Raw genomic sequence first — 17,023 nt, forward strand, 5'->3', positions numbered from 1 at the left:
CGCGCAGAGACACACAGACGGGGCGCAGCACACACACACGGCGCGCGAGACACACACAGTCCGGCGCCGAGACACACACACAGGGCGGGCGCAGGACACACACACAGCGGACCACACAGGCCGGCGGCGCGAGACACACACAGCAGGCGGCGCGAGACACACACACAGGAAGCGGCCGAGACACACCACACAGCGGGCGCGAGACACACACACGGACGGGCGCGAGACACACACACGGACGGGCGCGAGACACACACACGGACGGGAGCGAGAACACACACGCCACACACCAGGCTATGAGTGGTGAGGCTGTCACAGATCAATTCCTCTCCCACTCACCCCTTTCAAACTGTAGCTTCTTGTGTCTCTGCAGAACCTCTGAAGCCACCATGCACTCGATCTGAGGAAGAGAAGAGGAACATTTAGGAACATGATGTGCTTTTGATAGCTTACCAAGCGAATATCGGACAGGATGCTTTCAGTTACACCACAAGATAATCAATTACAAAACCCCACTCAATTCCAGCATCATTAGAACTAGCCAACCTGTTTTAAAGAGAGGAATATATGCATACTGGCTAGCTATACGGAGGGTTAAATGTGGTCATTACAAGACAATGAAAAGAACATTCGGTGGTGGGGGGGTTTATCAAAGACGTAGCTGTCATAGCAGCTGAATGAGTACACCGTCTGACTTGAGTTACAAGCCGGGTTCTATTAAAGGGCCAGTGACTTTGATTGATTGGAAACATACGGCCGTGCCACCAGCCTCCGAGACAGAGAGAGAGTGAGTCCATCAAGCAAACTACCTGGAGAGGCGAGGAGCGGTGCCCTTGGATTGACCTCAAATCGGGGAGGGATGCAGGAGAGCAGAGCCCATCCACTCTGTATAAGCACGATGACACGTTTACAAGGGGAGCCAGAGCTAGGCCAGATGATTGCTGTGGTGCGAGGGAGCTAGGGCAGATTGCTGTGGTGCGAGGGAGCTAGGGCAGATTGCTGTGGTGAGAGGGAGCCGGAGCTAGGGCAGATTGCTGTGTGGAGGAAGCATGGAGGAAAGCTAATGTCTGCTCAGCAGGAAACCCAAATTAAACAGTCCTTCTGCAGATTCAGGTCTCAGGAATGGATGTGGAGATCTATGAAGGACATGTGAACAAATGTAATGAATCCAAACAACTCACATACGTATCCATATGTTCATAGTAAGTGTTGTTCAAAAGGACAAAATATCAATAAAAGTTGGGCCAGGAAAGACAACAATTTCAGTGACATTTTAAAACCTGTCCCCTTCACATCCAAGACACCACCTTCACTTCCATTGTTTTTGATCAATGCTAATATTAGCAGGAGCTAAGTACTGAAAAATCTGAAGCGTGAATTAAAGTTACTTGCCCACAGGCTAAGTGTCAAGGTACAGAGACATTAACTATGTGAGTGAGTGAGTGGTATCTAAGAAAAAGTATCTATAAATGCATATATTTTGTGCTTTGTTACTTTTTTTATTGAATACTTTTCACATTTTTATCTGTGCCACGTACTCGGTGCATGTGGCAGTCATCTTTGCTGGAACTCCCCTCCCACTTCCTGCTTTATAAATCGAACTACAGTTCCCCATTAGGCCATACTCATTCCTGCCTCAAGAGTAAGGATGTCATCTCTGTCTGTGGCAAAAAGCTTTTCCTTGGATCTCTTCAAAGTTGAGGGTGACATCCATCACAGGTTCAGAAAACTCTTGTCTGTGCTGAACAAAGGAGAAAGCCCCATATGCACTGAGCCTGGCTTAACTCCTGTAAGGAGACCAGTCTTACAAGTTTGCTGAGGCATTTCTCAGTGAAACCAAGTAGTACTACGGTGCAGAGTTGGAGTCTGTCACCTTCAAGTCCAGTGCAGCGGCTGCTAGGGTGAACTTAAACAGCTAGGTGGAGAAACAGAGGGGAAAATCAATAACATGGTGGGAGGGGACTGTAAACTAACACAAATAGTGTTGGTGAATGCCATCTACTTCAAGGGCCAGCGGAAAGAGGAATTTGAGTAGGCCAAAACCAGAGAAGCTCAGTTCAAAGTGAGCAAGATTGAGTGTGCTGTGGAAATGATAACAATGTACAATTTCCAATTGGCAGTCATCCCTGAGGCCAACTGCCAGACTCCGAAGATTCTCAGATCATTCCCATCATAGGGCATGCTCATCATGCTCCCTGATGAGGGCTGAAAAAGCTGGAGTTTCACCACTGGGCTTGAGAAGCTGAAGAAGAATCTCACAAGAACTCTTGACGTGGACAGGGCCAAAAGGGATGCAGTACATGAAGGTAAGGGGTAAATCTGCCAAAATATACCTACGACCTGAAAGTAGCTAAGCCCAGCATGGGCATAGTGAACAACTTCAACTCATCCAGGAGCGATTTCTCAGGCATGTCGCCCAACAACGACTTGGATTTGCCCAAAGCCTTTAGAGGTGAACGAGATGGGCACTGAGGCAGCTACCACCACCGCCAGCATGCTTGCAGAATATTACTTTATCTGCTCCTTTTTGCTAACCTAAAAACACACCTTCAAAGCGGACTACCCCTTTTTGTTCTTAATCCAACAACACCCAGAACATCCTCTTCTGTGGCCGTTACTCCGCCTTAAAGGGATAATCCACCCCCAGAAATAAAAATCATGAAACTTGTCAATTTGGTGAAAGCCTATGTTCTATCAGTGGGTAAAATAAAACATTTCCCCATGATTTAACTTCTAAGTGGTCCATCTGTGAAAATCTGGAAATCGCGTAGGAATGTGTCAAAGTGCATTCGGAAAGTATTCAGACATCTTGACGTTTTCCACATTTTGTTACGTTACAGCCTTATTCTATTTTTWTTWATTTATATAATCCCCTTCTCAATCTACACAYAATACCCCACAATGACAAAGTGAAAACCGGTTTCAAAATTTTGGCAAATGTATTAAAATATATATATATATTTTTTAAATACATAAATAATCACACTCTTTGTACGGAGACTCGAAATTGAGCTCAGGTGCATCCTGTTTCCATTGATCATAATTGACATGTTTCTACAACTTGATTGGAGTCCACCTGTGGTAAATTAAATTGATTGGACATGATTTGGAAAGGCACACACGTCTATATAAGGTCCCACAGTTGACAGTGCATGTCAAAGCAAAAACTAGGCAATGAGGTTGAAAGAATTGTCCGTAGAGCGCCGAGACAGGATTGTGTCGAGGCACAGATCTGGGGAAGGGGACCAAAACATTTCTGCAGCAGTGAAGGTCCCCAAGAGCACTGTGGCCTCCATCACTTTTAAATGGAAGAAGTTTGGAACCACCAAGACTGGCTGGTGCTGGCTGCCCGGCCAAACTGAGCAATCGGGGGAGAAAGGCCTAGGTCAGGGAGGTGGTCAAGAACCCAATGGTCACTGACAGAATTCCTCTGTGGACATGGGAGAACCTTCCAGAAGGACAAACATCTCTGCCGCACTCCACCAATCAGGCCTTTATGGTAAAGTGGCCAGATGAAAGCCACTCCTATGTAAAAGGCACATGAAAGCCCACTTGGAGTTTGCCAAAAAGCACCTAAAGGACTCACCATGAGAAACAAGATTCTCTGGTCTGATGAAACCAAGATTGAATTCTTTAGCCTGAATGTCAAGCGTCACGTCTGGAGGAAACGTGGCATGGTGGTGGCAGCATCATGCTGTGGGGATGCTTTTGAGCAACAGGGACTGGGAGATTAGTCAGGAAAGCTGAACGGAGCAGAGATCCTTGACGAAAACCTGCTCCAGAGCACTCAGGACCTCAAACTGGGGCGAAGGTTCACCTTCCAACAGGACAATGAACCTAAGTACACAGCCAAGACAACGCAGGAGTGGCTTCGGGACAAGACCTTGAGTGGCCCAGCCAGAGCCCAGACTTGAAACCGATCGTACTTCTCTGGAGAGACCTGAAAATAGCTGTGCAGCTACACTCCCCATTCAACCCGACAGAGCTTGAGAGGATCTGCAGAGAAGAATGGGAGAAACATCACAAATACAGGTGTGCCAAGCTTATAGCGTCATACCCAAGAAGACTCAAGGCTGTAATTGCTGCCAAAGGTTCTTCAACAAAGTACTGAGTAAAGGGTCTGAATACTTATGTAAATGTGAGTTTATTTTCTTTATACAGTACCAGTCAAAAGTTTGGACACCTACTCATTCCAGGGTTTTTATTTATTTGGACTATTTTCTACATTGTAGAATAATCAAAACTACATCAAAACTATGAAATGACACATATGGAATAATGTAGTAACCATAAAAATAAAAATAAAAAAGTTAAGCAAATCAAAATATATTTTATATTTGAGATTCTTCAAAGTAGCCACCCTTTGCCTTGATGACAGCTTTGCACACTCTTGGCATTCTATCAACCAACTTCATGAGGTAGTCACCTGGAATGCATTTCAATTAACAGCTGTGCCTTCATAAAAGTTCATTGGTGGAATTTCTTTCCTTCTTAATGCATTTGAGACAATCAGTTGTGTTGTGAAAAGGTAGGGGGTATACAGAAGACAGCCCTGTTTGGTAAAAGACCAAGTCCATATTATGGCAAGTACAGCTCAAATAAAAAAAGAGAAACAGCAATCCATTATTACTTATTAAGAAATGGTGTTTGTTTCAGTCTCCTCAAACTCCACTAACAGAAACTAATTGTATGGATTTTTTTCCTAATAATAACATCTGTACAGAAAGACTCATGTATAGGCCAAATTACAGAGGAGGAACTTCTTGGTGCAAATAAAGCCTTTAAGTCCGGGAAAACTCCAGGGCTGGATGGCATACCAGTGGAAGTATACAAAACTTTTTTTATATACTCAGAGCACCATTATTAGCATGTTTTAACCACTCCTATATAAATGGTAGCTTATCGGACACGCAACAAGGTCTGATATCATTATTATTGAAACAGGACCCAAGTGGTATATATAAAGATCTAGTCCATTAAAAAAATTAGAGWCCTCTTACACTTCAGTGTTGTGATGCAAAAATCCTAGCAAAATGCTTGGCGCATATACTTAAAAAAGTATTGTCAGATATTATTCATCCTAATCAGACAGGTTTTTTACATGGACGATACATTGGAGATAATATAAGACAAGTACTGGAAACAATAGAACACTATGAAATACCGGGGACACCAGGCCTGGTTTCATAGCTGATTTTAAAAGACTTTTGATAAAGTACGACTGGAGTTTATATATAAATGCCTAGAATATTTCAATTTGGGGAATCTCTTATAAAATGGGTTAAAGTTATGTATAGTAACCCTAGGTGTAAAATAGTAAATAATGGCTACATCTCAGAAAGTTTTAAACTATCTAGGAGTAAAACAAGGTTGTCCACTATCGGCATATTTATTTATTGTTGCCATCGAAATGTTAGCTGTTAAAATTATATCAAACAATAATATTAAGGGATTAGAAATCCCTTAGGTGTCATTGTACGCTGATGATTCATGTTCTTTTAAAACTACAATTAGAATCTCTCCACGGCCTCAGAGGATCTAGATACTTTTGCTATCTTCTCTGGATTAAAACCAAATTAAAATTAAGTGTACTATATTACGTATTGGATCACCAAAAAATGCAAGTGTTACATTACTGTGTAGTTTACCAATTAAATGGTCTGATGGAGATGAACATACTCGGTATACAAATCCCAAAAGAAAGAAATGATCTCCAATAATTTTTTATAGAAAGTTAGCAAACAGATAAGATCTTGTTATCATGGAAAGGAAAATACCTGTCTATTTGTGGAAAAATCACCCTGATGAACTCTTTAGTTATATCACAGTTTACCTATTTGCTTATGGTTTTGCCTACACCTAGTGACCTGCTTTTTAAATTAAATGAACAAAAAAATATTCAATTTTATTTGGAATGGCAAGCCAGACATAATCAAAAGGGCCTATTTATAACGAATATGAATACGGAGGGCAGAAATTATTCAATATTAAAGCATTAGACCTCTAAAGGCATCGGTCAAACAAAAGTTATACTTAAATCCAAACTGGTTTTCTAGTAAATTGGTAGGAATGTCTCATCTTATGTTCAAGAATGGCCATTTTCCCTTTATTCAAATTGCACCTGCTCACTTTCAGTTGTTTGAAAAGGAAATAATCTCCAAAATATTGTTATTTTTTAAAACAAGCCTTAGAAAGTTGGTTGTAATTTCAGCTTAATCCACATGAAAAGACAACAAATAATACAACAAATATTGTGGTTAAACTCAAATATACTAATTGATAAAATAAAAACTTATTTTTCRAAGAAATGTTTAAAAAAGGTATAATTTTAGTGAATGATATCATAAATAGGACTGGTGGATTTATGTCACACATGCAGCTAACACAGACATATGGAAATGTCTGCTCTACCCAAAATTACAACCAACTAATTGCAGAATTACCACAAAAATGGAAGAGGCAAGTAAGTAGAAGGGGAAAAAAGTAAGGAACTTGTATGTCGGCCCTGTATTAAAGAACATAAATGGTTAAAGAAAAGTGTGATAAATAAAACATATACCAATTTCATGAGGACCAAAAAACTGACAGCTGTGCCATATAAATTGCAAAATAGTTGGGAAGAGATTTGCGATGTACCCATTCCATGGCACATGGTTTATGAATTGATACGCAAAACAACGCCGGATTCAAAACTTCAAATTACTATACAAAATTCTTGCAACCAATATAATTTTATATATACGGGGGATACAATCTTCCCAGCTCTGCAGAATTTGCTGTGAGAAGTCAGTCATTAGATCATTTATTTTGGTACTGTCCATATGTAGCTCGTTTTTGGTCACAGGTCCAGGAATGGCTGAAGCATTGCAACATTTGCCTATTACTAACACTGCAGATAGCACTACTGGGTGATTTGAAAAGCCATAGTCAATCAATCAATAATATAATWATTATTTTAGCAAAAATGTTTCTCTTTAATTTACAATCTGTAGAAGCTATGAGAATAGAAAGGTTTAGTACTTTTGTCAAGCATCACAGCAAAGTTGAAAAATATATGGCAAATAGAAATCCAAAATGGATGATGTTGAGAGATAGATGGGAGGAGTTGAATGGAGCTGAACGATGAGACTAATAACAAGAACCAATGTAAAACATACGGGGTCTGTAAAATGCATAGATTCAGAAATTTTGTGAAATAACAGTTACAAATAGAAAAATATAACTATTGTAAAATAGATTGTGTCTGTAAAATGTGTATAAGATGTATAAACTGAAGGTAGAAGCCTTATTGTTAATTCGTTTTCTCCAATTGGGGGAAGGGTGGTAGGGTTTGCGGGGAATAATAAAGGTATATTCTAAAAAAAAGTATGTACAGTGGGGAGAACAAGTATTTGATACACTGCCAATTTTGCAGGTTTTCCTACTTACAAAGCATGTAGAGGTCTGTAATTTTTTATCATAGGTACACTTCAACTGTGAGAGATGGAATCTAAAACAAAAATCCAGAAAATCACATTGTATGATTTTTAAGTAATTAATTTGCATTTTATTGCATGACATAAGTATTTGATACATCAGAAAAGCAGACCTTAATATTTGGTACAGAAACCTTTGTTTGCAATTACAGAGATCATACGTTTCCTGTAGTTCTTGACTAGGTTTGCACACACTGCAGCAGGGATTATTGGCCCACTCCTCCATACAGACCCTTCTCCAGATCCTTCAGGTTTCGGGGCTGTCGCTGGGCAATACGGACTTTCAGCTCCCTCCAAAGATTTTCTATTGGGTTCAGGTCTGGAGACTGGCTAGGCCACTCCAGGACCTTGAGATGCTTCTTACGGAGGCACTCCTTAGTTGCCCTGGCTGTATGTTTCGGGTCGTTGTCATGCTGGAAGACCCAGCCACGACCCATCTTCAATGCTCTTACTGAGGGAAGGAGGTTGTTGGCCAAGATCTCGCGATACATGGCCCCATCCATCCTCCCCTCAATACGGTGCAGTCGTCCTGTCCCAAAGAATGATGTTTCCACCTCCATGCTTCACGGTTGGGATGGTGTTCTTTGGGTTGTACTCATCCAAACACGGCGAGTGGAGTTTAGACCAAAAGGCTCTATTTTTGTCTCATCAGACCACATGACCTTCTCCCATTCCTCCTCTGGATCATCCAGATGGTCATTGGCAACTTCAGACGGGGCTGGACATGCGCTGGCTTGAGCAGGGGGCCCTTGCGTGCGCTGCAGGATTTTAATCCATGACGGCGTAGTGTGTTACTAATGGTTTTCTTTGAGACTGTGGTCCCAGCTCTCTTCAGGTCATTGACCAGGTCCTGCCGTGTAGTTCTGGGCTGATCCTCACCCTTCTCATGATCATAGATGCCCCACGAGGTGAGATCTTGCATGGAGCCCAGACCGAGGGTGATTGATCATCTTGAACTTCTTCCATTTTCTAATAATTGCGCCAACAGTTCTTGCCTTCTCAACCAAGCTGCTTGCCTATTATCCTGTAGCCCATCCCAGCCTTGTGCAGGTCTACAATTTTATCCCTGATGTCCTTACACAGCTCTCTGGTCTTGGACATTGTGGAGAGGTTGGAGTCTGTTTGATTGAGTGTGTGGACAGGTGTCTTTTATACAGGTAACGAGTTCAAACAGGTGCAGTTAATACAGGTAATGAGTGGAGAACAGGAGGGCTTAAAGAAAAACGAACAGGTCTGTGAGAGCCAGAATTCTTACTGGCTGGTAGGTGATCAAATACTTATGTCATAAAATAAAATGCAAATGAATTACTTAAAAATCATACAATGTGAATTTCTTTATATATATWTTTTTTAATTCCGCCTCTCACAGTTGAAGTGTACCTATGATACAAATTATAGACCTCTACATGCTTTGTAAGTAGGAAAACCTGCAAAATCGGCAGTGTATCAAATACTTGTTCTCCCCACTGTATGTCTATATAGGTATGTGTATATATAGGTTTATATTTATTATATATTGTATTTACCCCCCAAAATATATGGGGGATTGGAAATGATGCAGACAATTACAATGACGCAGACAAAAAATTGCAACAATCTTTCCGCAATACTAAGCTGATCCAAAAAGACATGAAGGTCAGTCAATTCAGAACACTTCAAGAACTTTGAAAGTTTCCTCAAGTACAGTCACAAAAACCATCAAGCACTATGAAATTGGCTCTCGAGAACCACCACATGAAAGGAAGACCCAGAGTTACCTCTGCTGCAGAGGATAAGTTCATTGTAGTTAACTGCACCTCAGATTGCAGCCCAAATAAATGCTTCAGACTTCAAGTAACAGACACACCAAGACCAACTGTTCAGAGACTCAATGAAATCAGGCCTTCATGGTCGAATTGCTGCAAAGAAACCACTACTAAAGGACACCAATAATAGGAAGAGACTTGCTTAGGCCAAGAAACACGAGCATAGAACATTTAAATCGGCAGAAATCTGTCCTTTGGTCTGATGAGTCCAAATTTGAGATTTTTGTTTCCAACTGCYGGATCTTTGTGAAACGCAGAGTAGGTGAACGGATGATCTCCGCATGTGTGGTTCCCACCGTGAAGCATGAAGGTGTGATGGTGCTTTGCTGGTGACACTGTCAGTGATTTATTTACAATTCAAGGCACACCTAACCAGCATGGCTACCACAGAATTCTGCAGCTATACGCCATTCCATCTGGTTTGCACTTAGTGGGACTTTTATTTGTTTTTCAACAGGACAATGAACCAACACACCTCCAGGCTGTGTAAGGGCTATTTGACCAAAAAGGAAAGTAATGGAGWGCTGCATCAGTTGACCAGGCCTCCACAATCCAATTGAGATGGTTTGGGATGAGTTGGACCGCAGAGTGAAGGAGCAGCCAACAAGAGCTCTGCATATGTGGGAACTCCTTCAAGACTGTTGGAAAATAATTCCAGGTGAAGCTGGTTGAGAGAATGCCAAAAGTGTGCAAAGCTGTCATCAAGGCAAAGGGTAGCTACTTTGAAGAATCTCAAATATTAAACATGTTTTGATTTGTTTCACACTTTTGGTTACTACATGATTCCATATGTGTTATTTCATAGTTTATGTCTTCACTATTATTCTACAATCTAGAAAATAGTAAAACAAAACTTTAATGAGTAAGTATGTCCAAACTTTTAACTGGTACTGTACATTTGAAAAATGTCTAAAAAACCTTGGTTTGGTCATTACGGGGTATTGCGTATAAATTGAGGGGGAAAAAACGAATTTAATCAATTTTAGAATAAGACTGTAACGTAACAAAATATGGAAAAAGTCAAGGGATCTGAATACTTTCCCGAATGCACTGTATATAACTCTTCACAGACAATCAAATCAAGTTTATTTTATATAGCCCTTCGTACATCAGCTAATATCTCGTAGTGCTGTACAGAAACCCAGCCTAAAACCCTAAACAGCAAGCAATGCAGGTGTAGAAGCACAATTTTTTCACAATTCACAAAGCTTTTAAAACAATTACCTGCACACCAGATCACTTTGGTATTATTGTATGTTGCTATGTGTCTAGCTAGCTACCTAGCTAGCCATCCCAGAGAGGCAGAGAGAGAACATTGCATTGTGGGTTTTGTAGTAGATTTGAGCTGCAACAGATTTCCCAAAATGATTTTCACATTTCTACCTCTCTTTTCATTTTGTCCTTATAAAAAAAAATGGTTTCACAGTGTTATTTAACACTGTTAATAATAGGAATTTGTGTTTTGGACTTCCTTGATGATCTGATAGTATGCATGCAATGCATTTTGCCTCACTATGAAATAGTCAGTTTCCCTACTTTGTAGTGTCACCATAGTCAGGTCCCAGATCAGTTTGTTCTTGCCAAATTTATTGCTCATTGTCATAACAATGAGTGATACAGAGTTGGAATGATAGCACAAACAGACTGCCATTCCGTCTAGTTTCCCCATCATCCATCACGACTGAGTTGTGTTATGTCTGTGTAACCTACCTTTTGTCTTCTCGATATGAACACATTTTACTTAAGATACTTCTGTCAATCCTGCATTTATTCTGTTTTGCTGAAAACCGCAAGCAACAAGTCCAGTAAAATCAAATGGCATTATCAACTTACCACAACTTTGTGATCATGAATTCACTCACATGAATTCTGGTGTGTGTGTGCGTGCGTGCGTGTGTGTGTAGATGTAATATCATATTCTTAAAAGTAAGCAACTGTACACTGAAAAGTAAAAGCTGAAAAATGGTACAATACATTTGGCTCTGGCCCCTTCAATACATCAATATCTGAATTGCATATGTCCCTGAAACAAATTATATAATTAAAAAACATTTTTGTAAATAATACCTCATTTTCCAGTAAGTGTCCTCGTTTTGGACAGGCAGAGTCTGGACAGCTAATAGCAGTTTCGAGCCCCTCTTTGATCAGGAGTTCCACATACTGCTTCAGGCACTGAAATAAAAACCAAGAGTATGAAATTGACCTCACTCTTTGGCCATGCAGTCAATCAGAAAATGTGCAGGCATACTGCAGGGATGGGCCACTYCAGTCCTCGGGGCAAAAGTGCGACACCAATCAGGACCCCCGAGGACTGGAGTTACCCATCCCTGGCATACTGTATGGTGCGACAACCAAAGTGCCTCTCCCTCTTTGAACCCCGTAGTAGAAGTTCTCTGCTTTTGGCATTAACTATTCATTCTGCCATCCATTACTGGTTTCTTGACAGTTTCTGGTTAGCTGAAGAGAAGCATGCTAACCACAACATCCCAATGAAAGTATTTTAAACTAAAATGAGACAGTGAGAGGGACTTCTAAACGAAGGCTATTCACAGCTACAATATGTAATATTGCATAGTGCTACAAATCCAGCCAATTCCCTATTAGCAACTGCAGTAAACACGAGTTCATTACCAAACTAAAAGCCATGGCTCTTTCATAGCTCTGATTGAGCTCCACAGACGACCGACTTGTAATACACACATTACATTTTTGGCCGATAACGATATGCAATATTTTCCTTGCCAAAATAAAATGATACCGATAACCGATATTTAAAATTTTTGCGGTCTTTTAAGCCTTCTAGTACAGTTAAATAGTTAACACGCACACAAGCAGCAGTCTAAGGCACTGCATCTCAGTGCAAGAGGCGTCACTACAGTCTCTGGTTCGAATCCAGACTATCACATCCGGCCGTGATTGGGAGTCCCATAGGGCGGTGCACAATTGGCCCAGCGTCGTCCGGGCCGTCATTGTAAATAAGAATTTGTTCTGAACTGACTTGCCTAGTTAAATAAAGTTCATGCACACACACCAAAAAGTTATTTTGTTGGCATTTATGTATGTCCCCATTACCAGTTATATTGTTGGCATTTATGCATGTCCCCATTACCAGTAAAACATAATCAAAACCTATTTCTTTCACTTACTTGCTGTGCTGTTTTGTTGTTCAGTCGTTTCATTCTCAACCAGGATTTCTATTGAACGCAGTTTGGGTCTTTGCGTGTCAAAAAAGGTATACGTCAAATAACACTATTTGACGTGTCAAATAACGACATAAAAATCGGTTTCAGTAGCTATAGTTAGCTAACTATATAGCTAGGTGTCATCTAAAATAACCCTAATTTATAAAATCGTTCTTATCTGATTAATGGTGGTCGGACCCAATAGTGGACTTTGTGGTTAGCCTTCAAAATAAAAGTAGGCATAATTAGACTATTTGTATCACTGTCAATGGCATACTTTTATTTTGAAAGCAAACCGCAAATTCCACTATTGTGCCTAATCCTTATTGTGGCTAGCTTCACAACACATAACCCGGTCCAGTCGAGTCTCACTAGCCATATGAAGCTAGCTKGCTGCTTAAAACGTTTGCTTTGGGCAACAAGGTTAAGTAGCTGGCTATTTATTTTCATGATCTGAAGTTCAATTTCAATAGGTGAACAACAAGTGGCAACCTAGATAATACTTATTCACAAGGATTCCCAAATCAGTCCTAAGAAAAAATGAAAATGACTGAAGTTTCTATTGGTCATTGTTTTCAGGCTGGTTGTATTGGTGCTAGTTAGGCACCAAGCTAAAGCTAGCTACCCCAGAAGTTGCTGTCAAACAAATGATGCTTTATTACCAACGTGGTATTGTAAACACATAGTTCGTGGCTGGTGTTTGCAGACTTTTTTGTACAGCTTTCACAGTGCTACTGTATCTTTTGTGACACGCAAAGACTCAAACGGCGTTCCATAGTATGTATGTTGTGAAGCTAATAGCATTGACGCTATTACTGTGTAACTCCGGTAGGGCAACATCTGAAAAATAGCGCACTTGGTAGTGTGTACCGGTGCTCGACCAGTCGGCGAAAGCCAACATCACCCACGACAGRGAACGGTAGATTGTCAAAGGCAATGAATTCATTATCTTGGCTTTAATGGATTTCGCCTTTGAGTTGTCTCGCTGAAATGTTCTTAATCTTTCAAATGACTGCTTGACTTGTTGAATGCTCGATCCACACAGCAGAAATTGTGGGCTAGGTTAGGAATGACGTGTTGCACGTGTAGCGCACAACTATGTGGCGTTATGTCATGTACCTACGTTTTATACAGTTGAAGTCGGAAGATTACATACACCTTAGCCAAATACATTTAAACTCAGTTTTTCACAATTCCTGACATTTAATCCTATTAAAAAGTCTTAGGTCAGTTAGGATCACCACTTTATTTTCAGAATGTGAAATGTCAGAATAATAGTAGAGAGAATGATTTATTTCAGCTTTTATTTCTTTCATCACATTCCCAGTGGGTGAGAAGTTTACATGCACTCAATTAGTATTTGGTAGCATTGCCTTTAAATTGTTTAACTTGGGTCAAACGTTTCAGGTAGCTGTCCACAAGCTTCCCACAATAAGTTGGGTGAATTTTGGCCCATTCTTCCTGACAGAGCTGGTGTAACTGAGTCAGGTTTGTAGACATCCTTGCTCACACACGCTTTTTCAGTTCTGCCCGCAGATTATCTATAGGATTGAGGTCAGGGCTTTGTGACGGCCACTCCAATACCTCGACTTTGTTGTCCTTAAGCCATTTTGCAGCAACTTTGGAATTATGCTTTGTTCATGCTTTTGTTCATTTGCGACCAAGCTTTAACTTCCTGACTGATGTCTTGAGATGTTGCTTAAATATATCCACAATTTTCCATCTATTTTGTGAAGTGCACCAGTCCATCCTGCAGCAAAGCACCCCCACAACATGTTGCCACCCCTGTGCTTCACGGTTGGGATGGTGTTCTTCGGCTTGCAAGCACCCCCCTTTCTCCTCCAAACATAATGGTCATCATGGCCAAACAGTTCTATTTTTGTTTCATCAGACCAGAGAAAATTTCTCCAAAAGTACGATCTTTGTCCCCATGTGCAGTTGCAAACCGTAGTCTGGCTTTTTTATTGCGGTTTTGGAGCAGTGGCTTCTTCCTTGCTGAGCGGCCATTCAGGTTATGTCGATATAGGACTCGTTTTACTGTGGATATAGATACTTTTGTACCCGTTTCCTCCAGCATCTTCACAAGGTCCTTTGCTGTTGTTCTGGGATTGATTTGCACTTTTCCCACCAAAGTACGTTCATCGCTAGGAGACAGAATGCGTCTCCTTCCTGAGCGTTATGACAGCTGCGTGGTCACATGGTGTTTATACTTGCGTACTATTGTTTGTACAGATGAACATGGTACCTTCAGGCTTTTGGAATGTGCTCCCAAGGATGAACCAGACTTGTGGAGGTATACAMWTTTTTTTCTGAGGTCTTGGCTGATTTCTTTTGATTTTCCCATATGTCAAGCAAAGAGGCACTGAGTTTGAAGGTAGGCCTTGAAATACATCCACAGGTACACCTCCAATTGACTCAAATTATGTCAATTAGCCCATCAGAAGCTTCTAAAGCCATCATTTTCTGTAATTTTCCAAGCTGTTTAAAGGCACAGTCATCAACTTAGTGTATGTAAACTTCTGACCCACTGGAATTGTGATACAGTGAATTATAAGTGAAATAATCTGTCTAAACAATTTTTGAAAAATGACTTGTGTCATGCWCAAAGTAGATGTCCTACCCGACTTTCCACAAATTACTTTTTAACAAACTATAGTTTTGGCGTGATTGAAAAACAAGTTCTAATGACTCCAACCTAAGTGTATGTAAACCTCTGACTTCAACTGTAGGTATGCAGGGTAGCTTTGACATCGGTTTTTAACGTCGCCATTAAACTTGACATCGATATGTTCACCGATATATCATGCATCCCTAAGACAGCCAGACAGTTATTGTTCCCACTGTTCAAAAGTATAAATGATAGCGGACTGGTTTTAGAGATCTCCTACCAAAACATTACAGTACATTCAGTCTCTGAGTTTATATTCAATATGTCAATTACAGACAAAACACAATACATTTGATGTAGGCCCACTGACTGGAAGACACCTTAAGTCCCAACTAAGATATTTGTCACAGTTATTTTCTTTTTATGCATAATTTTTTATGGTTCGGCAAACAAATCGTTTGTCATGTTTTGACTTTCTCTCACTCTCCAAAAATACTGAGGGGCGAGTCAAATGGCGAGATTAAAATGAAAGAAGAGGATAACAGGGTTGGATGATGCTGAATTTTTAAGCATCTTCAGGCTTTCACATGCTGGGAAAGTCGTGGCTGTGGTCCCAGCTTGAGGAGAGGTCAAAAATCAATGTGCCTCTCCTCTGTGAATTCAAGCAACTGGACAGCAGTCCACAATGACTGTAGCATACATTTAGTTAAGTTACGACCAGTATTGTATTTCTGTAGATACATTACAAATAAAATTGCAAGATCAAGAAGGGAGTTGAGGTCTCATTGAGGTTTCAGTATTTGACCCAGGTAGAGGAATCACCATGGACTGACGTGTATAGGAGTTGCTCACTCCTAGATCAAGGTATGCGATGCATGTGCTCACAACCTCCAGCCTTTTAAGAATTCCTTTCACTTAGTTGACAGTTATATTGTTACATTGTTCTGTGCATTCAAAGGCAGTGGTAAACACTGGATCTGTATGGAAGAAAGAATTGCATAGTATTCACTGCTAGTACTTCACTATCCACATATTGAGGTAGAACGCACATGATTTCTTAGACATAACATGGGTGAACAAACACTATTCTTCAGGATGTTAACATGTGCAACACAGATACGGCTCTTTCACAGAGGACATATTGACAAGGACGGTGTTAAACACAACACATACACACTATGGTGCACACAGGGGACATATTGACAAGACGAGGAACAGACGATTTAAGTGCACTCACCAGTGTACAGAAGACACATTGACACTGAGTGATGGTGGTCATCTGCTCCAGGGGAAACTCTCCAAGGCACAGTTTGCAGGAGACCAGCGGGTCCAGGGCCAGGTCCCAGGTGGGCCGATACCTGGCTGTGGTCATCTTGCCTGGCACAGAGCTGAGAGCAAGAGAGAGGAGCCCTGGTTAAAAACATTTCCTGAGATGAATCTGAGAATTTGATGCTCTTCCAGCTCTGCAACTGGTGTTTTTAATGATAGGTTTAAGACGCAGAATGGCTAATGTTTGTCATTTCACAGACAAAGGAAAACTGATATGAGACTCACAATGTGTGAATGAAGATAGCTCAGTAATGAGCATCTACATGATCTAGCCCCATGTCCCAGACATGCAGTTATTTGCTGTGTCATTCTGCATTGGTCAGAAAGGCAGTGTGACACCAGCTCGTTGCCTAAACGCACCTTGTCAGTAACAATGACTTCCCTTCTGGATGCTCTCAGACAGAATAAATACATCTCTAAACAGCTAAACCTGCAGCGAGCGTCTTGTTGCTTTTTGCCCCGAGATAAAAGCAGTCGTATTAAAAGAACACTTTCCCTTCGCCGTCATCTCCTCTCTTCAATTTCTGAGAAAAGGGTTTATTTTTTTGGGCCTTCAACTCTGATTCTGACTGCCTTTCGTCCACCCTGGCTGAGACCGGAGAGGAAGAGACAGCAGTCACTTAA

At 40.9% G+C, this 17,023-nt stretch overlaps 1 protein-coding gene across 4 annotated transcripts in view; it reads right to left on the reverse strand.

Annotated features, from left to right (window-relative positions):
* LOC111968893 (probable E3 ubiquitin-protein ligase RNF144A-A) overlaps positions 1-17,023 on the reverse strand; it is a 61,771-nt gene that overhangs the window by 18,045 nt on the left and 26,703 nt on the right. For 3 of the 4 annotated variants that reach the window (XM_023994838.3, XM_070445244.1, XM_023994841.3), the window contains exons 2-4: positions 16,308-16,447; positions 11,348-11,452; positions 340-400 (exon numbers count right to left, since the gene is read on the reverse strand). In XM_023994838.3, the coding sequence (XP_023850606.1) occupies positions 340-400; positions 11,348-11,452; positions 16,308-16,442 (301 nt within the window). In that variant the 5' untranslated portion in view covers positions 16,443-16,447. Of the gene's footprint in view, positions 1-339; positions 401-11,347; positions 11,453-16,307; positions 16,459-17,023 lie in introns of all 4 variants that reach the window. The other variant, XM_023994840.3, reaches the window with a different exon arrangement.

Source organism: Salvelinus sp. IW2-2015, linkage group LG9, assembly GCF_002910315.2.
Source record: "Salvelinus sp. IW2-2015 linkage group LG9, ASM291031v2, whole genome shotgun sequence".
Taxonomy (NCBI): domain Eukaryota; kingdom Metazoa; phylum Chordata; class Actinopteri; order Salmoniformes; family Salmonidae; genus Salvelinus; species Salvelinus sp. IW2-2015.